The sequence below is a fragment of the Papilio machaon genome, chromosome 1 (assembly GCF_912999745.1).
Source record: "Papilio machaon chromosome 1, ilPapMach1.1, whole genome shotgun sequence".
In the NCBI taxonomy this organism is placed as follows: Eukaryota; Metazoa; Arthropoda; class Insecta; order Lepidoptera; family Papilionidae; genus Papilio; species Papilio machaon.
In genome coordinates this window covers 3,641,825-3,666,106 of record NC_059986.1, presented here as the reverse complement: position 1 = coordinate 3,666,106, position 24,282 = coordinate 3,641,825, and the positions used below count along the sequence as shown (strand labels likewise).

General features: G+C 33.5%; 2 protein-coding genes across 5 annotated transcripts in view; one reads left to right on the top strand and one right to left on the bottom strand.

Moving 5' to 3' along the window:
* Positions 1-11,913, bottom strand: part of LOC106714256 (protein ultraspiracle homolog) — a 31,298-nt gene extending 19,385 nt beyond the window's left edge. For 2 of the 4 annotated variants that reach the window (XM_045679085.1, XM_045679088.1), the window contains exon 1: positions 8,711-9,160. Coding sequence is in view for 1 of the 4 variants with exons in the window: in XM_045679091.1 (XP_045535047.1) it covers positions 11,690-11,711 (22 nt within the window). In the remaining 3 variants the exon portion in view is untranslated. Of the gene's footprint in view, positions 1-8,710; positions 9,161-11,689 lie in introns of those variants that run through there. The other 2 variants (XM_045679091.1, XM_045679080.1) reach the window with 2 other exon arrangements.
* Positions 11,914-15,649: 3,736 nt separating this feature from the next.
* LOC106714252 (glucose-6-phosphate 1-dehydrogenase) lies at positions 15,650-17,860 on the top strand. The gene has a single exon (XM_014507235.2). It carries the CDS (start codon positions 15,798-15,800, stop codon positions 17,277-17,279), a length of 1,482 nt encoding a protein of 493 aa, XP_014362721.2. The 5' UTR covers positions 15,650-15,797; the 3' UTR covers positions 17,280-17,860.
* The last annotated feature ends 6,422 nt before the right edge of the window (positions 17,861-24,282 follow it).

The following is a 24,282-nucleotide window of genomic DNA, read 5'->3' as shown; positions in this document are numbered from 1 at the left end:
AGTGTCTTACCGGAACCAGAAACGGAAACAGATGTCAACAATAAATTTTAGCAGAAACGGAAACAGAAACGGAAGCGGAAACAGAAGTGTAAATATTAAAAAAAAAACATATTTACAAAATTTTTTTTTGGTAAGAACAGTTTGTATTCGTTTTTAATTTATTAAGGCATTGGATATCGGTGTCCTTTAGCCTTCAATATATGTATTTTTACTCGTACTGTGCTGCAATAAGTTAAAATACGGTTTTTTTTTATTTATTTTCAGGAAACAAAATTACACTATTTACAAATTAATGTTCGCCAAACCACTCGTGTTGATAAACGACAAATATATTTCTTTATTAATATATTCACTGCTGACCACTCGGATCCGAGCGAGGGGCCCGTTCACTTTATAGTAGCCAGTAAGCCGCCGGCGTTTGAAACAAGTCCATGTTGCTTTGTGTGGCCACTCTGGCAATATAGTCAACTAACGAAAAAGAGTATTAGTTTAATTCTTACGATGTTGTAGTGATTAGTACCACGTTCGTACGGAGGCAAACATACAAATATCTTGTATCACATGAAGCTAAGGCTGAACTTTATGTTATGTATGTATATTTTTTAAATATATGTATGTCCTGTATGTGTGTGTACGTGTAAGTGTATGCGTTTATTTTTATGTGTGTGTGTGTATACGTGTGTGTATGTGTGGGTGTGTATGAAATGTTACAAGATCTTGAACCGAGAAGATAAAAGCTGGTTTTGATTAGTATCCTGACATGTTTTACTCAATATTCTGGAATTTGATGAAAAACTTGACTTTGTCAAAATCTTGTAACATATTTGTACTCAGAAATGCGATCGTGGAACAAATATCTACATACGAGTATTAGTGAACTAAACCATTGCCATCCCTAGTGCTCAAAATGATGATCCCTAGCGCTCAAAATGATGATCCCTAGCGCTCAAATACAAAAAACATTATTAATTTATCTATATGTTCAAACACTCCCAGATATACTAAATAAAAATTCACCATAAAAAGTTTTGGCTCCCAGCTGTTACCTTTTTTATTTTGTAAACAGTGAATGTGTTAAGTATCAAAAACACCAAATCTAGATTAGAAAAATATATAATTATTAGGCACTTGACTTGCAATCTGCAGGGCCTGGGTTCGAATCCCGCTATGTACCAGTGTGTTTTTCGATTTAGATATGTACATTTATCCGACGTTCCTATGGTGAAGGAAAACATAGTGATGCTGCCTGCACATATCTGAGAAAAAATTTAATGATATGTGTGAAGTCAACCCGCTCCGGGCCAGCGTGGTTGACTATGGCCTAGTCACTTCTAATTTGGGGTAGGCTCCGAGCCCCTCAGTGGGGATATATAGTGAGCTGATGATAATAACGATGATGATACATTACATGGTTATCACTTATTCAAAAGTACATTTAATAACTCGTAAGTATGAAATAGTCACATTTTGTCAGTTGTCAAATTTTATATGGACAACAACTAGACAGTTTACTCCAGCAAGAGAAACTGATTGTTTCAAACAGCAGCAGAAAATATTACGCGCTTAAATTCACGAAAAAGTACGTAAACAAACAAATGCGACAAGTGCCGAAACGCCGCGCACGGACTGCGCGTCTCGCGTCGCGCATTTGGATCTCTCAGCCGTCGTAAAGTTCCGTTTTATCTCCGTTATAAAAGTTGCGGAAACAGAAGCAGAAACGGATGTTGAAAAGCATGCGGAACTTCCGCACTTGCGGAAACGGAAACAGACATCCGTTGCATCACTAATTGTGGCGGCTGGTGGCCGGTTGCGCGGCGCGACAGTAGCGCGGTGCAGTGGACGGTGCGCTGCGCGCTGTCGTCTCGTAAGTTGTCCGCTGAATAATGAGCGCTTAAACTCAGCGAACTCGAAATTGACAAAAAAAAAAACGTAGCCGTCGACTTCCGCGCGGTTACCGCCTCGAAGGTCTCGCCGGTCGTTCTCAAGGTCCGTATACAATCATACGTGAATAAATCTGATTTAAAGTCAAAAAACGAGTTGCTATAATCGATTACATTTTTTGCTATTAAAACGAATAGATAATGTATTCGACGGAGAAATAATTTAGTCATTTTATGGTTTTACATTTTACGTTTAATATCTAAATAATTGAAGTGTTGGTGTCTGGCTGCTGGTATGAGGCGCGCAGCCACCGTAGCAGTAATTAAGTTATACGTCAATCATAGACGTAACCCTGCTCTAGCCTCTAAATTTTCGCAATGTCACTTAACACAATTCAGCTTTATTACGGTCTCGATCGCTTTGATTGATTGAAAATGTTACCTTTAATAAAAAAGGCTTTTATTCAATGTTGTCCAATTACAGGCATATAGCCGCCGCAGCATACGGCAACAATAATAATTAATAATACAAAGATACCTAAATATTTAAATAGTAGCTTGTCCTCTGTCCTTTCTTTAACTAATCTTAATTTAGATTGTTCATTTCTTTCTATATATATTTTACACTCGTTTTAAGGTTATTGCATCAATGAATTTGCAGCATTGAATGAAGTGGGAATTCCACGATAAAAGTTTCCTTGATATCAAGCTTGTTAAAAGTTAACTTCAATTTTAAGTGCTCAGATGCTTGAACACTTTAAGTTGTAATTAAGAATTTCATAGCGTAATAACTTGGGATTTAATGGAGTCGCTCAAGTAAAAGCATATTAAACTTAAGGGTAAACAAAGGACATGAAGAGACGCGGCCACACATGTATTTTTTTCCCCAAAAAGGAATTGCTGAAAATAGAGCCTTTAATAAAAATAAAACCAAAAACGCCGTAGAAACTTGTACCTGGAACCATATTTTAATCCAAACAAGGCTTTGTGTCATCATGATATCGGATCTGTTTACAGTTTGTATGTGGGGCGGACGAATTATTAGCGACAGATGGTTTGCTTAAAAAACACGACATAGTTGTAGAGACTAGTAGCGTAGTAAATATTACGTGCGAAGAAAAATTTTAATTCATTATTCCACGGTTTATTATCCCTTTATATACGAAACGATCCATTTTATAGGTTTTTATTATTGCGGCATATACAGAAATAAAAGTGGTAAGTATTGTGCAATTACTGCGCAGTTCTTTAAAGGAACGACACTCGTACATGAGACAGATTGCGCACCGGTCCGCTTGCATTTCAAAACAATATTTATACATCATGTATAGCTACCTATATAGCTAAATACAAACCTTATGTCCGGACTAAACATTCTTATTATATTACGTAAGTTTAGCCTCGGATAAAATAAAACATTAAAGTAATAACGCGGTATGCGACATAAATATAAATATGATGTATTAACCCTTATGACATTGAGGAATAAACTAACCTTTTTTTAACTATTTAACAAAAAAAAAACAAACAATAATTAATAATAAAAACACATACACGTACACACACACAGACGCAAGCACAGATACAAACACACACATACACACACATACACACACGCATATTGCATAGATAAGTACCTATTTAAGACATAGATTAAGAGAAGGCACTACCTCCTGTAACACAGGTCCCCACCTACCACAGGAGGCAGAGTCCTATTGAATTGTAAAAAACTTTTGTGGATCAATAAAACTTATTTTTTTTTTTTTTTTTTTTTTTATTTAATAACATTTCATACAATGGGAGTATGCAATGACATTTTCCTAAATGTTTAGTACCTATGTTATTTTTTTCTAATAACCAACTCGTCTTCGTGCATTCATAATAGTCAAAGATTTCATATTTATAATCCTCGTTAATGAATAAAGAAAACATCCTGAGCCCAAAACGAAGGAATATCGGATTTTTTCGTTTATTATCAAAAAAATGAGACAACTAACAAAGAGAATGAAAATATATCAAAGGTTACAGACTTTCATCTAATATAACATTAGATAACAAAACAATTCTTTTCCGCCATTAGAAGAGTGGCCGAAAGGTCGGAAGCTTTTATTATAATGGCACTGATGGGCTACACAATAGGTATCAGACAGTGACTAAGCATACGTCCGCCGTTCAACCAGTATTATTATCAACAAAGAAAACACATTAACGAATAGTAGGTATTTCGCAATGTTAATTCGCTATACAGTAAACTGATAAATAAAGGACAACTTAATAACAATATCCAGCCACGCCAAACCTAACAAAGGAATGAAAACTTTTTTAATAAAGCGATATCACATTTGGATCATCGTAGTAAAATATGAATTTACTACGTATTAAAAATCTAACAAGCAACAAACATAAACAAGTTTGGAAAAATTGTTAAAAAAATAAATCAGAAGCGAATGAGACGGTTGCGATCGAAAGAATTCCCTAACTTTCTTTCACTTTCGTCGTACGGTTTCGTCGTGTGTATGTGTGTCGGTGCATGCATGCATTCGTGCAGCGGACTGCCCCGTCCCACCCCACGCGACAGCCCCGCGCTCGCCGCGCCGCTATCGATCCGCGCCGACCTTGACTTGACGCACGCCCGCCATTTACAAGTAACATTGACAATAGCGAGTAGCGACGCACGCGCAATGTCCCGACACACTTTTACATACTTTCATTTTCGTTCCGCTAGTTTGAAATCCATAACCCGCTATATTTCAACGACTTTTCTTTATATAAAATCGCTGTTCGCCGGTTAGGAAACAAAGAGCTCAAACTATATAGGTACAAGTGTTATTTATTAACCATACCATTCTAATATTATTTGAATAGGATCGAGTAAGTTGTTTGATTGTTGGATTGGTAGATGTAACACTATGGTGACACTCCGTCAAGTATAGTAGCATCAGCGTTAGCAACTTGAAGTGGACTGACTATCGTACCAGGGGCGTAAAATTATCGTACATGGATCGAAATTATCGTATTTTTTAGGATAATGTCTATTATAGATAAATTAATCATATAAATTGTAATATTGATATGCATGCAAGTACTTTATAGTTTATCTTTTTTAAACCACCGCTGTCAAATCAACAGAACACTGAAACCCAAATGTTTTACACGTGGTACAGACCTGAACTGATTCCCTTTCCACTTTAAGTTCAATAAACGCGCCAAACTTAAAATTCACTTAGACAAAATTCCACTGTTCTCATGCAAGTTGGGTATGAAACACGTCAAAATTTTGTATTTATAAAGAAGAAATGGATATGAATGGGTGGTGAAATAAAAAATCAAAGAATTTTTTTTATATATCAATATACACTTATTATAATCGAAATATCGAAATATCGAACTTATATTCTCTTGTTCGCATTGGTAGATGCTATACTAACCAATAAGAAAGCGTGTACAGCAGGCGCTGGATAAAGTTACAGTATTGGCAGTGGTGAAACTTAGTAGAGCGGATCGTAAGGACCAATAGGAATAAAGAACTTGTATTTCCCGGTATTTTCTCAAGATTTTATTGGACAAAATAAAATGAGCTACTACGGTTTAGACTATCAACGCATGAGTGAAATAATATGAATTCTCAAATTTTGCATCATGATAGAAATTATCGTACAATCTGCGTACGATAATAATATGCTATCGTACATCGTATGTAGGCACAAAATTATCGTATGTATACGATAATTATCGTACGGTTCCGAACGCTGAGTAGCATCGTCAACCGTGCGTCCTAGACATGACCCGGCGGGGTGGAGGCCAGCGGGGCGGAGAGGAGGCGCAGTGAGTCAAGCGAGGGGCACGGGGGCGGGGGCGCCGCGTGCACTCGCCGCGAGATATAGGTAAACGGAACGCGAACGAGCGCGCCTCGGGCCGCGGGGGCCTGCTCTGCGACCTTGGCGATTCTCTGACAACTACAGGTGGTTTTTGTTTGCACTCGGCTAATACGAGATCTCATCGCGATTCTCGCCGGCCATTCTGCAACGATCTCGTCCTCGGACATCGGACGACTGACTTGGAGGGGGGAACAACCGGAACTCGATTCGAAACAATGCTTCTTCCATTTTGAACACAAAGGACGAACGCATTATAGTCACGTCTGCACAACGTCGAACATCTAGATTGCCAATCAACTATTTACATACCTTCAACAGTAGTTTCGAGATTACTAGTATTTATTTTAATTAAAGTTGTTATCTAGCTATACTGCTATACTATATATTTCGCATGCAGATTCAGAATGGCAACATAATATGCAATAAATGGCAGAAATTATTTGTGACTAGAAATATGGAGGACTTTACGAAAACTAATTCAGAAGAGGCCGAGTGTCAATTAATTGTTCCAATGTCTCTTACTTGGTGAAAAATTACTTTGGCGCGAAATTTAGTTGGTGTAAATTTGGAGCTGATATAACATACGCATATAGAAAACGACATGATAATTTAGACATAAAACGCGCATCTGAGTTCTATACTTTTGATATGAATGTATTGTACCATTTAGGCAAACTATGTGACCGCAAACGAAACGCGTATTTTATAATTTAGCATTACATAATAGCGAGCGCAGTGTGTCGGCGAGAGACCTTGGCCGTGACCAAGCCGAAGAGAAACACTTCCCGAGGCGTGACGCCGCCGCCCCCGCGCCCCGTATGTCGCCTCTCCCCGCCCGCGCCTAGGGACGCTAACGCGCCGCGCCGCGTCGATAACAATTACACGCTATTAATGATATTTCAACCGGTTAATGGAATTGAAAGTCGAAATATTATCAAACCAGTTATTAAAATTACAGATTATTCGGATTTTACGACCAAAAAAATCACCTGTGCTGCCACGATTTGCTCAATATTGCTCAAAAATTATCACAAAAAATTCGCAACGCAAAAAATATTTTATCACTAAAGTTCTTGAAAATATACAAAGTACTTAGGTAATCTAGTAGGTACCTACTCGAAATGTTTTATCGTAATTTTAATCAACTTGTACAACATTAGAGTTTGACTGTAATAAGTCTTGTTCAAAAAGTAAATCAAGCAATTAGAATTCAAAAAGTGAGCTGGCACGAGGGCGGCAATGAATTCAAATAAACTCGAAGGCCTTGACAGTGATACGATCTTCTCGGATGGCTTGCTCAAATAATAAAATCATGTGCGCGCACTTGTTTGCAAAATACAATCTATTTGGAATAGACATACATAATTATACATTAATTAAATTTATTTGTCTACGTGATATATCACAACTAACATAAAAATTCTTATAACTACTATTAAATGAGACAATATTTCTCGGGAAGACATTTTGTAATGCATTACCAAATATTTCGCATTCTAACCTAACCTAACAATCGATTCAAAAAGTTCGAGGGTAGTCGATGCTAGAAGTAGCAATAGAAGAACTTATAACACAGTAGTATTTACTTTTTACAACTGTTATTTATATATAATAGAAATGAAATACTGTCAAACGAGGGCAAGGAACAACGGGGTGATCATCAACGCCCATTGACATCCGCAACACTACGGAGAAATCAGAATGTATTCTGGTTGATTAAAAAAATAAAAGCGTCTCTTCTAAATATAACAATGCCAATTCCAGAGAAATTTAATTTCCTCGACCAAGTGACAAATGGTATGTGAGTATATCCATGTCCGCAATAGTCGCTTGTCACCTTATGAAATAGAGTCGAACATAATGATAACAAAAATGCGATAACTCGGAGATAAACTTAACAAAACATCTCGATCAACAATGTTAAAATTAATAAAAACAAGTGAAAGTTATCAGGGTTGGATGATATTTAATATCTTGTGTGATCTTTTTTTTTTGAAACAAGGACATGAAAGTGTTTTCAAAATTATAAATTGAATTAAAAAAATACATCGACGACTTTTTTACGTCGAATTTTACAGCAACTTAACGTCTACTTCAAAAGCTATTGTTATAATGATGTCTGTTTCCACAAAGTCCTAATAAATATGACATTCACCACTTTTTTTCTATTTGATACACCCCAATTTATCGCTTCCTTACTTTAATCATGCATTTAAAGATAAAAATAATAAAGATTTAAATTTTTACATCATTTTAGGTTTTTTTTTTAATTTCTTATCTTTGTATGTGTTAAAAAATTTAATCGTATTAAAAAAATAGGTACATCTGTTACATTCCTGCCTATATCGTACAACCAATGAGACCGTATCGTTACCGCAAAGAATAAAAGTAACAAAAGAAATCTTTACGTTCGGTAGTTTCTGAATTTCCTTTCGAAGAACCAAGCGAACTCAAACAATACCCAATGCTATTGTATTGAAATTAAAATGTTGTTTTTGTTTATTAAAGTTTGCACATTTGCCGATCTCCTGAGTCTGCTTTGGCACGCTTTCGGCAATCGGTTACATCACCCTGACGTCAAACTATCAGAAGAGGAAACTTCTCTGTTATCGCAGTAAAATATGTAAATATAAGTCTAGATAGATGCAAATGTATTGACTAGGACATCTAGATAAAAGTTATTCAGTACATTGAAGTCAATACACTTGCAACCTTGCAATGCTCTTTACGACTCGTGTCAGATAAAGACATAGGGCATAAAAACATATCAACTTTATAAGTGCGCAAAAGCAAAATTCGAAGGGTCTCTCGGTGTAAGTCCCTGTCCATTCAATGATATGACAATACAAAACAAACAATTTGAAACACACCATTCCAAATTCAAAATGAAAAAAAAACACGATATTTCGTTTAAGTTTGTAGACGAAAATCATTGTAATCGAACTTACCTACCCAGATAGAAAATTGGTTGACATTTAAATTACATAAATTGATATGATGTTTCGAGTATTGAAATTCGTTTGTACTGTATTGATAATTTAGGAATATTGTGCGATAACTAACTTAAAACATTGTAGACAATAGATAGCTAAAACTGTTACAAAAATTATCTCCGAAATATAGATGCCTAATTTTATCCGTATCGAGATTTTTTTAAATTGTTAAAACAGATCTCCGTGAAACTATGGTATTGGGTATTCCTGCAGCATCCAATTTAGAAGAGTCCGGGGCGCAAAGCAATCGGCGTGACGTCACTCATCATAATGTTTAACAAATTACAATGTATGATCGTGTCGAATGCAGGTTGCGGATCGTGCATCGATTTTCGAGAGCGTCGCGGACGACGACAAACACGCGACGTCAGCGAACAGCGTCGCTGCTACGACTGACGCGCCGCGCCGCCACCCCGGCGCTCCCCGCTCGCTCATTCGGTTTGTTTTGCTGTATTTTCGTTGTTAATCATTCTCCTTGACCTTGTGCGACGTCGAGTGGACCACTGCACACGACTGCGCACCGCTCGTCCTCCTCACCGCCGCCCCCGCCGGGCCCGATGCATCACACGTGCTAATTCCCAAATTGCATTCTTTTCCTGCATCTTGTCTTCTAGGAAACGCCTTTTTATCATTACAGTACAAGGCTAAACAAACATTACCGTGCGGTCCCATGTAGAAATCTTATCCTCGCGACACAAGATCAACTGAAAAGTATTCGTTCTTGCGCAAAGTGGTAAAGTACTCGCTAAGTAAAAAACTCGCACTGGCAACTAATAATATAAAAACCTCCACAACCCACAGGAAGGGTAGGTAGATATACCTATCGAGCCAACGAAGCCTCTGTCCGCATTCAGAAAGACCTAGGCTATCTACAGTAGTCCTCAAACTTTGTATTCTAATAACCACCTTTACAGTACTGGTAAAAATCTTTCAGGTTTTAGGAGTTATCAAATGCAGAACGAAACAATTCTAGGCATTACTTCAAAAGCTTTGTATTGATAAAATAATTATCATAATTTGAGAGAGGTGTTATGTCCGAATAGCGTTGCCAGGCGTCCGGATAAAGCCAGACATAGGTAGGCTTTTTGATTGCGTGTCCGGCCAAAATAAACGGTTTTCCGGCTTTTGTTAGGCTTTTTACATTTCCCAAACGACAGTGTACCTATTAATACTGAGACAAAATCCTAAATAATTTAGGGTGTCCGACCTTTCTACCCAAATGTCCGGCCGAACTGGCTGGTCTGCCCGGCTAGAAGGTTTGGCGACCTGGCAACCCTATGTCCGAACTATATGGAAGTCCGCGGTCTCTGCCTTCCACTCTGCATTACGGAGGTGAGTATGTGGTAGTATTGATAAAGTCATAAGACCATGACAGTATAAATGATATAACATACAAAATATGAAATTATTAACTTTAGAAAGGAGGAAAAAAGCAAGGATAAATAATAAGAAGGAAAAACGTTCATGAAGACAATGCAGGTCATTACAATACGACTTGGCAATCATACTTACAATATCTTACTTCTTACTAATATTTTAAAAGCGAAAGTTAGGATGTCTGAATGGATATTTGTCAGAGAATGGACTAACGGATCATTGGCAACGGAAATTTGGTATAGTTATAAAACATAGGCTGGAAGAATTTATAGGCTACTAATAAAGTTTTTTAATAATTCCGGGCAGACGTAGTCTCGGGTGACAACTAGTCAAATTATAAAAGATTACAAGAATTGTGAAGCATTGCAAGGATCACAATTTATTTAACAAATTTAGGACAGATCGTTTTATCTGCTAGTTTACAAAATTATTTAATAATAAAATGATTATTGGCTTTTTCAACTAAAATGTAAACAAACGCCATCTACATCACCCAAGGAAACTAATACAAGAAAACGCCATCTATGTGATAACAGTGAAGTTAATACTGTAGCAAGTTTCTATAATTCAAATCCATTTAATTTTAAAAAGAAAATGTAAACACATTTCAAATGAAAATTAAATCATATTTATAAGAAAATTCAATGTTACTTAAGTTTAAAATATTGATAATCACAATTTTTTTACAAAAATTTCAATTTAAGACCAAGAGGAAATTTAAAACTGTCAAGATTATAAAATGTTTACATTACAAAGTTTTTAGTGTAATATAAATTTAACTTAATTGGCAATAAATAAAATAATATTGAACAAAATATAAGCTTTCGGCTAGTTTATGAGTATGTAAGAGAATTCCAAAAAAAAAACATTTAATATTTTAATTATAAAAAAGGATAGCAAAAAATATTTAGTCAAAATCAATATATGTATCAATGTATAATATTATTTAGAATAAAAATTCATAGTTTACTGTTCACATTTAAGGATTAATTTTATTTATTTGAACATTTGGAACTTTAGAATCTTAACATTATTGTATGTCAAAATTTAATTTGAAAGAATTTTACCTAAGTTTTAAATTACTATTTGATACCATCAAAAGTATTGTCTATTGTCAAAATATTTACCATGAGACACTTATTTAAATTATAAACAAAGTAAACTTGTATAGTATTAAGAGATCAGTAATTTTTTTTAAATTAAATAATTGATTTAATAATATAGCAACATATAATTTACACTATTATTAGATATCAGAGATAGATCTAGAATTGAAAAAACCTGAACCTGGTATTCGTATCAGGTTCAGGTTGTCTTCAATTAGAAAAATTGGATGCCATCAATTTTTGTTTTGATTTTGGAAATGAAAATAAATCAAAGTATATAGAAATGACACTATTAAAAAAACTTTTACTTATATGCATTTTCCAAATTAAAAAAAATAATTATATTACAAGAAGTAAAATTTAGAATCTGGAAAAAGTTAGGGAGCAACTTGAATTTGTAATGACGTACCCTCTATGAATTTTCTATTATTATAATAGAATAAAAATAAACTTGCCTGTTTCTCTAGAGGGCTCCATCCTCAGCAGCAATTTATTTATCGCCTACAATACCACTTTCATATATTAGTTCAGTCACAACGATGAACCTGTCAGTAACAAGGTCGTTGAACTAAATATACCTACAAATGCAATTATATCCACACTTATAACCCAAAACCATATAGATTCTGTGGAAAACACTTGTTTTAAAGGACCATGTACATTAAACTGGAATTACAATAACAATAGATTAAGTTCAAGAAACACAATATTTTAAACTAAAAAAGAATCTATTTCCCTTTCCTTGCACAAGTGACAAAACCAAAAACATATAGCGTCACGTCATCCAAACGTCACTGTGGTTTTTATTTGTCTGCGTATAGACCAAAGACCGTAAGACCAAACTGAATTCGAAGTGAAATTTATAAAACTTTGTAGATTTTAGAAGAGTTTAAAACATGTCCACAAATTTACGAATTATAAATTTACAATAACATGTAAATACAATAGAGACGTTACAGATTTTTTTAGGATTTATGATGTAGGCAACACTAAATATCATGCCAGGTATGGTCCCATTTCCTATAAATAAGGACTTTGCAACAAGGAAAGTTACTTTTGAATCTAAAAAAAAGAAAATTAGATAGTTCTTTTAGTAATTTTAAACTGATAGAAAAAAAGATGATTGCTTTGGAGATCCTTTGTTTTATTATAGTTAAAGTTGCGATAAACTAAAATAGATTGCTTGTGGAGATGAGCTTTTTGGTTAAGAATATTTTTCATTACTAATCATATATTTATTTAAAGATGTAACGGTATTTGCATAGGTGGGCACAGTTAATCAAAAAGTTAACTTCGTTAATCGTTAATTCGTTAAATAAAAATTTAACTTCGTTAATCGTTAAAGCGTTTAATTTACGAAAATTTAACGCAAGTTAAAGTTAACAGTTAAAGTTAATTTTTGTTTATAAAAAACTTGAGAGGTGTGTTGGGACACTCGGATGGAACGAAGTTCCTTTCAATTAATTAGTGAAGGAACCAATGTTTATTCTATGCATAAAAAACTTAAGTCTTCACAAGAAGGACATTTTATTTCTATGAATTTTCGTTATATATTGTCACGTCGTTGCCATGGTGATATAGCAAAAAAGTGTCGTGACAACTTTTCGTAAGGATTTTTTCCGTCTAGCCCCCTTTCACAACGCGCGATAAGGAACTTCGTTCCAACAAAAATTACGAGTATAAGCCCAAGCGGGAAATGGCCATATGAATAATCTTCGAATCGTATGGGCCGATTTTGTCGAGACTTTCAATAGAACTTAGGCTATTTTTTTTACAGCCCTTACAAAATCTCGGGGGATCGCTAATCCTATCTATAGTTTAGTTATATAATATACTAAAATAAAATTGAAACAATAGGAGCGATGTAATGCCTGTACCATACTAATGACATAGCATGCACTAGTTACACACATATATTACACTGACAATGATGGACAACTGACTTTTTCAGTCAATTTTTTTATCGACAATCCGACGTCACGGAATTAGATAGCTAACTAAATTTAGACAACACAAATTTTCAATTAAACAGTGAGACATGTGGTAATATTCAAAAGAAAACAATCAAAACTTTTATGCAGTATTTTACATTTATCTGTTACTATTTGCACCCGTATATTCATTAGCTCATGCTCAACAACTGAACATTTAATTTTCTGTATAATTTGGTAATATTTTTTTATTTTAGCTAAGGACCCACGAACAGACTTATTATTTTTTACTTATTTTTTATTTATTAATATAGATTTATTAATAAAACTTCTAACATCAAAGGAAACTTATTATAACATTGATAAATAAACTATATAACCAATCCAGTGATACATCTCAACACATCAAACTATACAACTGAGATGCCTTCGATAACTTCTAGCATCTAATGATCTATCGTCCGATCTATTATTATATGTTAAATCAAGTTAAATTACTCTCAGTGTATAGATCATAAGTTACACGACATAACGAAAACAACGGATCGCGGGTGATGTTTTCTATCTTTCTTATTGCCTATAAAATCGTTATAGTCAATTAGTAAGAATATGTTTTGAATTATTTTCAACGACATTCGATATCGAAAGTATATGTTAAATTTAATTTAATAATTAATAATAAAATTAATTTAATACGTAAAAAATCGATGTCTTTTTGTAAAGGTCACTTGTTGCGACATTTCACATATTAATTTTAGTATAACACAATTTAACATTATTTCACTAACATAATTATTTTATCTTTTTCCTCATTCTTTCTCGTTTTGTCGTATACTTTTTTTTGTAAACAAACAAATTATCTTCGCTATTGTCTTTGCGCAGCGCACGTGCATCCCCGACCATTAGAAGGGTTGGGGCCATAAATCCATCGAGTTCGTTATCGCATTCTCTGTGCGGCTGTCCATTTCATCCTTTGTTCATATTTTTAAAATTAAAAATTATTTTTCGTTGACTATGAAGAAGCCCCAAAAAAACAAACGACGGTAATAAACACATAAAACCCTTTTGTTTTTGAGGATCGTTTATTGCGTGCACATTTCGTCTTTCCAATTTTTAAATTTATTTTTCATTGTTTGTTTCTTATCTACGCAATGACAAAAAAATCCTATTTGTACGCTTTTTCAAATGAACCATAAACTATTTTTATTAAATATTTTTTGTTGTCTTTAAACTCTAACATTAAAATAAACATTTTTGTCTGCAACAAAGTTTAGTTGTATTTTAGGTACGACGTTGAAGAGTAATGTACACTCGATTATTTTGATTGAAATTCAACGCAGAGTTTATCTTTTTCAATAGATTTTTCGTCTCACGTATAACACAAAGTGTGTAATTGTTGTATTAAGAGAAGAAATTTTATTACAAAGTCTTGTTTTAAAAAAGTGATGTTAAATAAATGCAAACCAGTTTTAATGTGAATAAAATGTAATATAGACTTTTCGAGATATTTGTGTAAATGTGAAATAATTAATAAACTTTGAAGGTGTCTAGCGCCTAAACTTCGCAATATTTGATAGAGGTAAGTTTGGTTAAATCGTCACTATTTTCTAACAAGGATTCTGCGGTACTCTTTTTTTTGATCACGTCTTTCCCGGCCGCTCGGTATATTGTATGACATGCGTCACACTCGCTCGTTCTCTCTCGTTCTCTGTCACCATTCGACTCGCCGACGGTCCCCGAACATAGCCGAACTTTCGAATGTAGCCTGATGCATAATTTAAATAAAATGACAACACGTCAATAAGTGTCTATTGTAACAATTAACGGACTAAATTAACGGAAGTAGAATTAAACGGAAGTTAACAAGAGCGTTAACACTTTTTGAATTTAACTTAAAAGTTAATCCGTTAAGGAAAATGTTAACTTCGTTAATTAACGATTAACGGATTAACGAGTTAATGCCCACCTTTGGGTATTTGTTTGATGATTGAAAACTAACATTAAATTTAATATAAAGCACCACAAGAACATCAATTTCTGATGTAAAATATAAAGGCAATTGAGAAACTGTGGTGGTCATCAGGTCAAAATACAACGATACAAGTATATTGGAGCCGATAAAAGAGGCGCTGCCATATAATGATATAAAAGGAAACGCATTATACAAAATAGCTATAGTACGACAAGGTTTCTGTGACAGTAACACTTTTTTTAGACATCGGGTTGTGGGCTGACATATTTTTATTCGCTTTGTCGGTTTTTGATATGCAATTAATATTTATGGTATAAAATGAAAAACATATCTGTCGTATGGAATGGATAAAATGTTTTTAATCAGTTGGTAAATTTAACAATTTAATTGGCAACCCAAAAACATGTTTACGTAGTGAACACTGTACACCGCCATCGTATAAATAGAATTAATTTTATCATTTCTGTCATTATTCCATCAAGTTGAAATTAAATGTACATTTTACGGTTTAATTTTGAATTAATATATTTAATTCATTTTAATTTGAGTTCTGAGTGTACAGTTTTAAAAAACCTCGCGTAGTGTTATAAAGATAGCAGTAATAAAGATACAGTAGACAAATATTTTTAACAATATATCGTGCTAGTAAATAAGGAAGACATGGAAAATAAATGTGATTTTCAATATCCTCATACATTTATTTTGCTTGGTGCATCGGGAGATTTAGCTAAGAAGAAGATTTATCCTACAATATGGTACTTATATAGGGATAATCTGTTACCGAAATGCACCAAATTTGTAGGTTATGCCAGAACCAAGCAAACATTGGAAGATGTACGAGAAAAGTGCAAAAAGTACATGAAAGTACGGCAGGGAGAGGAAGAAAAATTCGAAGCATTTTGGGATGCCAACACTTATGTGTCAGGATCTTATGACAAAAGAGTGGATTATGAATTTCTTAATCAACATATAAATAATTTTGAAAAAGGTCCTGTTGCAAATAGAATTTTTTATTTGGCTGTACCTCCTACAGTATTTGAAGAAGTAACAGTTAACATTAGGAATGCATGCCATGCTATCAAAGGATTTACTAGAGTTATCATAGAGAAGCCTTTTGGAAGAGATGATGTGAGTTCAGAGAAATTAAGCAACCATTTGACTGGTTTGTTCAAAGAAGAACAAATTTATAGAATCGATCATTACTTGGGCAAAGAGATGGTACAAAATTTAATGACCATACGATTTGCTAACCAAATTTTCAATCCTTCCTGGAATAGAGAAAATATTGCTTCAGTTCTAATATCTTTCAAAGAACCATTTGGAACAGAAGGCCGTGGAGGGTATTTTGATAACTTTGGAATTGTTCGGGATGTGATGCAAAACCATCTTCTTCAAATTTTATCCTTAGTTGCTATGGAAAAGCCAGTTACAATGCATCCAAATGATATCAGAGATGAGAAAGTCAAGGTACTAAGACACATACCACCCATAAAATTAAGTGATATATTGATTGGACAATATGTTGGGAACCCTAATGGACAAGGTGATGAGAAACTGGGCTATCTTGATGATCCTACTGTACCAAAAGATTCTGTCACACCCACATATGCGTTGGCCATTATGTGGATTAATAATACAAGGTGGCAAGGAGTTCCTTTTATACTTCGCTGTGGAAAGGCTCTTAATGAAAGGAAAGCAGAAGTGAGAGTGCAGTATAAAGATGTGCCTGGTGACATTTTTGACCACACAAAGCGGAACGAACTGGTTATTAGAGTTCAGCCAGGAGAAGCTTTATATTTAAAGCTTATGTGTAAATCACCTGGAATGAAATTTGACTTGACCGAAACGGAACTTGATTTAACATACAGCTTACGTTACCGAGGAGCAGATGTACCAGATGCTTATGAAAGGTTAATATTGGATGTGTTCACTGGAACTCAAATGCATTTTGTTCGTAATGATGAATTGAAGGAAGCTTGGCGTATTTTTACTCCAGTCCTTAAAGACTTGGAAGAGCACCGTGTTAAACCAGTTCCTTATGTGTATGGTTCTAGAGGACCTTCTGAAGCTGATGTCAAGTTGGCTGAAAATGATTTCAAGTATTCAGGCTCTTACAAGTGGGAGAAACCCACACTGGAATGATTTAAATTGGGACCATTATGGTGATGGTATTTATCAATTCCTTTTTTATATCATTGACAATATGTTTGCATAATATTAATTTTAAGTATTATTATAGACTTTTCTTAATCTTGCATTCCATTTTACTTGTTGTGAATGTTTGTTGGTAGAGGTCATTTTAAGGTTATTACAATGTTACTGTGCCTATACATACTACTCTAATGTAGTCTTATATAATAATGACAACATTATTTTATCAATGAATTTTATAATCTATAATATTTCAGGAATATCATCACAATTTTCCACAGCCAAGAACGTAATCATTCAATTGATTATGCACACAGGTCATATTTATCACCTTCAAATGTAAATTAAGTGCTTTAATTTACAGTTCCTTATCATTGTAAAGTTACTTTGTGAGTGCAAGAAGAAAGTTATAAATTCTAATTTAACTAGCTGTCGCGCGCGACTCCATCCGCGCGTAATTAAAAAATAAATTAATTTGGTAGACTGTGTTCTATGTTCTGTACATCAATGTCAAATTTTAACAAGATCCATTAAGCTGTTCTGGAGTTACCTAATACAAACATCCATCCATCCATCCATACATCTAAAAAAGATTCTCATTTATTATATTAGTATGATAATATATATTTATTTTCTATTAAAAATTAAAACATAAAGCATTTTAATAGGTAGTCTTTATATCTATAAGTACTAGTAAGTGTAATATTGAAGTACAGTTTATCAAACAAGTTGTTATTCAATGAAGTGTTGTATGTAGATATGGGTAAATCAATTAAAATTTATGACTTGGAGATCAGCTCACACCTCACATATATGAAACTGATCAGTAAATTGACTCTCAGCTCAATTTTTACCTGCATAAAGTTATAAATTGCTATTCGACCTGCGAACTGGGATTCACAAGGCAGCTCGCGGCTCACACACATAGTTACAGAACATATCGAGCTGTGAGTTGCCAATGTAGTTGTTGAACTGGAACTCAATTGTTCAATGTGAGCTGGACTTTTAAACTGGTTCAGTGCTGATTTATACATGGCTGTATGTGATATTATTCTTGGATATTCCAAAAACACTTTTTTGAAATAAATTACTGTTACGTATATTTATAAAATCTATTCCGTATTTGCATTAATATACAATTTAATGAATCCATGAATTTTTTAACCAATGTATTTTTAACTTTATTGTGTTGTGAAAGAAAGTGAAAATTATTATTTGTACAACTGATGTTTTTCTATGTTAATGCACAAGAAATATGGTATATGGAAAAAGGCCATGAAATGGTTATTTTTTTGATGGATTTACACTGATTCGTTCAATAAAAGAATGTAAGCATAAACGTATTTTATTTGCATACTAACATAAAAATATATGGAGTTTTCTACCCAAAATATAATGACGCCATGAAAACCAAAATACATTTTAAAATCAACTTTTTTTTTAATTGTAGTATATTTATTATTAGATGCTTTATAACTTTCAAAGTATTTAAAATCAAGGTTGTTTCTTAAAATTAGTCCTATGTTTGGCAAATGAATTTAATTGTTAATGTAGCGTAGCAATTATAAATACGAGAAGCTAAATAATAAAGTTGCACTTGTTTCCATGACTATGACGTCATTTACAGGTGACATTAGACAGAATAGAACAGTGCAGTGGCCTTCAGTTATCATGTACGAGACTCGCCAGACCGTAGCAGTCTACATTTGATATAGCTTATTGTCTTCACCGTGGACTCCGTGTTATGTTTCTCTAGCTTTTAAAAATAATCAAACCAAAAAAATCAAACAGTAGGTAATAAAATGTTTAGTATTACATAAAATTATCTACAAATACAAATATATTATCTGTGACGTCATTGTACCCAAAACTCACGTCATTGTCCATGAGTAGTAAAAAAGTTTAATACTATATGCTTCCTCTTCAAGCTCTATGTGGCTTATTTGACTCAGGCATATGTCATCGTTGTGTGGTTTAATGTTCTTGATTAAGACAAGGTTAAAAATCCAGGCAGAGATATAACCAACTAAAAGATTCATTTGAAAGACTAGGATTTTTTGAGTAAAAAAGTAATCAAACAAGTCAAGGAGTGTCATTAAAATATTTACGGACATAAAAATAAACTTTATATACAGATGAAACCTAATAACAATATACCACTGCAAAGCTTCTGCGTAATTGTGTCTTAATATTAGCCAAGGTCAAAGTGTAAGCTAGGTCAGATGTAGACATTTACTGTCGCAGCCTACTTTGCACCTTCACCTTGTTTCAGTTAATTCATACTAAATGCTCTTAAAACAATTCAGATTTGTATTTTTAACTAAAGAATTTTGTTTATACAGTAAATGTTTCAAGAAATTATTAAAATTACTGTACAAATTCTAGAGTAAATATTTAAACATAATCGATCGATTTTATTTTTGATGCTTATAGCCATTAAAGCGTTACCAACATTAATTAAATACATATTTAATTATGTCTTAATTATTATTCACACGATAACGAACGAGACTATACTGACGTTACTGCGGTTATCAGTTATAGTAACGACTTTATAACATGGATACACGTACTAAAAATTAATATTAATTTTAATAAAGCCCGCCCAATGGCTAATGCATGTTGTAAAAACGAACGAACTTATGTTGTACAGGCGGACTATCACATGTTGTATGCACAAGCGAACGAATGCATGAAAAAATATTATACAAGCAAACGAAGCATAAATGTATGTTTTAACAAGCGAACGAACGCATGCTGTAGAAGCAAACCGTCGCATTTTGTACAAGCGAACGAGCAAAGTCATGTACGAATCATCAATAACCTTATCAAATCGAGTTATGGTCAGGAGTGATATCAAATGGTGATAAATTAATTTCAACTAAGCATTGTTATTCTATTTGTCCTCATATATCAAAAAGTTTATATTTGTATTTGAGAATCAATATTGGTAACCTTTGAACTCTAGATAAAAACTATAGTTTTCTACGTGGGGGGGGGGAGCACGAAAACTTGTTTTTAAATCTGAATGTGTCTACGTACGTAATATTGTATGTATATTAAGAGGTATTTATGAAGGTACTAAGTAGTAAAGTAAGTAGTAAGTAAAGACATCGTATGTGTGCATAAAACGATGAAGAATTTTATTGGGGGCGCCGTGCCGGGAGTTCGCACTCCCAATCGAAACATTCATCCAAAAACGCAAAAGCATATTGTTATCTCTCTCGGTGTTTTTAAAAAAACTTTTTTAACAATATAAGTGATACAAATTACACACACATAGACTGGGTCGTCCAATAGCACCGAAAGAATATCCCATTAAAAATGTTTTATTAATTTGATATAGGCTTACAGCATAAAATGTATAGATAAAGTCAATTTACGAACGTAAGTATTTGAATACATAGTGTTTTTTTTTACAAAAAAAAAAAGTTGTAAAAACCCATACACCTAACTTCATCTCTATTTAGTTACTTGAACAAAGCACTTGATATGTGCACATTAGTATTACTGGCAATATTAAAAAAAGGGAGGGATAAAGGACAAAGATATAGACAATGTATAATCTCAACCATAGAATGATTTTCTGCTCAGATGAAGAATTATATAGATATGACATGCGCGTTCACCCGTAAGGGACAGATAGAGAGTACTATAGACTATACCTATATATAAGTAAAAGGATTGGGGTTACCAGTTATTTGTTTTGACCCGAAAATGAATAATTACGATATAATTTAATATATACCAATTTATATATTCCCAATTAAATTGTAATTAATAAACGTAATAAATATAAAAAACAATGCGTAATTTTTGTTTATGTGACTAAGATTACGTAAACAGATTTTTTTAGTAATACTTAGTCAGGTCATAAATTCTGTCACATGTTTAATATAAAATAATTGAAACAAGTTTATTCATTATGTGACCATTTATATACCAAAATGAACTTAACTAATCAAGGATGTCTTGAGTGACTCCAAAAAAAGAATTTCCCGATATTTTTTTCCCGCGTACTGCTTCAACAAAGCGCGGCATCTCTTCAGTCTTAGGTCCATTAGACCAGCATTCAAACGATGTCCTATTTTTCTTCGATATGCACGAAGCCCTAAGTCTTCATAAAAAGCTACAAAAAACATACCAATATTATAGTCATATAATTTTAAATTACTCTGTATATCATTACAGTGAACACTACATGTAAAACTACTTAATATTAAACTATTTTGATTGTAATTTCTAAGAAACAAAATTTACATGGGACAAATTAAAAAGCATACTCTTTAAAATCAACGGGATAAGAAAGTATCAAATATTTAAAAACACAGCATATACCAGAATTAAAAACTCCTTTTGAAATCTGTTGAAAATAGTATAAAAAATGTGAATTGTTTCATTTATATACATTATACATACTATAATTTATTTCCCCTAAATTCAGGGTAATTTTTACAACAAGATGGTGGTATTATTTTTACGGGTAATAACCAACCAATTTGAAAAGAAGTTTAATATGGCCGCTTGTTTCCCAGATCTACAGTATATTATTTGACACAAATGACATCTGCGTTTGGGCGCATAATGTTCGAAAAATACTATTTTATTTTAGCTGATTTTACCCGTATTTTAACATATTAGTTATTACAAAGACTGTAAACAACAACTAGTTTGTATTTTCTTCCTTATTTTGTATGAATACATGTGAATAAGTGCGTAGTTTCAGTACTTACGAGTGAAAGGTTATGTTTTTCTCTTTTCGCTCACTACGGCTTTTACAACCGACAATACAGCAGTATACCATGTTTTATAAACTTTACCTTACTAAAACTGTAATATCAAAATATTTTTGCACAATTACAGCGACTAAGTACTCACAATTTTCGAAAAATAACACGAATGTCAAACTTTGTTAGGGACAACCTAGGTTGTTTGTAGGGGACAACCTTTGTTCCAAACCAAGTCTCTGACACGGTAATAATAATACCGTGAGTGAGAGAGATACAGTTATACACAATTCCTGTGACGTGACAAAGACAGGGATAACTATCTTCCGTCCCTTTCTGCGTACCAGGGTTTGGGCTTTGTTTGGAACAAAGGTTGTCCCCTACAAACAACCTAGGTTGTCCCTAACAAAGTTTGACATTCGTGCTATTTTTCGAAAATTGTGAGTACTTAGTGGCTGTAATTGTGCAAAAATATTTTGATATTACAGTTTTAGTAAGGTAAAGTTTATAAAACATGGTATACTGCTGTATCGTCGGTTGTAAAAGCCGTAGTGAGCGAAAAGAGAAAAACATAACCTTTCACTCGTAAGTACTGAAACTACGCACTTATTCACATGTATTCATACAAAATAAGGAAGAAAATACAAACTAGTTGTTCTTTACAGTCTTTGTAATAACTAATATGTTAAAATACGGGTAAAATCAGCTAAAATAAAATAGTATATTTCGAACATTATGCGCCCAAACGCAGATGTCATTTGTGTCAAATAATATACTGTGGATCTGGGAAACAAGCGGCCATATTAAACTTCTTTTCAAATTGGTTGGTTATTACCCGTAAAAATAATACCACCATCTTGTTGTAAAAATTACCCTGAATTTAGGGGAAATAAATTATAGTATGTATAATGTATATAAATGAAACAATTCACATTTTTTATACTATTTTCAACAGATTTCAAAAGGAGTTTTTAATTCTGGTATATGCTGTGTTTTTAAATATTTGATACTTTCTTATCCCGTTGATTTTAAAGAGTATGCTTTTTAATTTGTCCCATGTAAATTTTGTTTCTTAGAAATTACAATCAAAATAGTTTAATATTAAGTAGTTTTACATGTAGTGTTCACTGTAATGATATACAGAGTAATTTAAAATTATATGACTATAATATTGGTATGTTTTTTGTAGCTTTTTATGAAGACTTAGGGCTTCGTGCATATCGAAGAAAAATAGGACATCGTTTGAATACTCGTCTAATGGACCTAAGACTGAAGAGATGCCGCGCTTTATTGAAGCAGTACGCGGGAAAAAAATATCGGGAAATTCTTTTTTTGGAGTCACTCAAGACATCCTTGATTAAGGCAGCCGCCGATATTGACATGGACCTCGTTCGTGCTGTGATAGACGACTGGCCGAGCAGATTGAAGGCCTGTATTCAAAATCACGGATGTCATTTTGAATAAACTTTAGTGTCATAAGAATCTATGTTTTGTTAAGTTCATTTTGGTATATAAATGGTCACATAATGAATAAACTTGTTTCAATTATTTTATATTAAGCATGTAACAGAATTTATGACCTGACTAAGTATTACTAAAAAAAATCTGTTTATGTAATCTTAGTCACATAAACAAAAATTACGCATTGTTTTTTATATTTATTACGTTTATTAATTACAATTTAATTGGGAATATATAAATTGGTCAATATTAAATTATATCGTAATTATTCATTTTCGGGACAAAACAAATAACTGGTAACCCCAATCCTTTTACTTATATATAGGTATAGTCTATAGTACTCTCTATCTGTCCCTTACGGGTGAACGCGCATGTCATATCTATATAATTCTTCATCTGAGTTCCAAACAAACCCCAAACCCTGGTACGCAGAAAGGGACGGAAGATAGTTATCCCTGTCTTTGTCACGTCACAGGAATTGGGTATAACTGTATCTCTCTCACTCACGGTATTATTATTACCGTGTCATAGACTTGATTTTCTGGCAGTTTTTGACATTAACCGGGTAGAGGGTTAGAGGGGCGCCGACAAGTATTTAGGGTTACCAGTGAGTTAAAATTTCCTAACTTCTTCCGAAAGTCGTCCATATTGCAACTCAAAGCCGTTGATTTGCAAGTTATGAAAAGAGTTCTGGTAGTAGTTCCCCTTACTATTCAAATTAAACCATCCAAACTCATGTGTTTTGGCCACGTATTAAATATTGCTCGCAGCGTTGGGTCGGAGTTCCTAAATACCAGCTCCTTCCT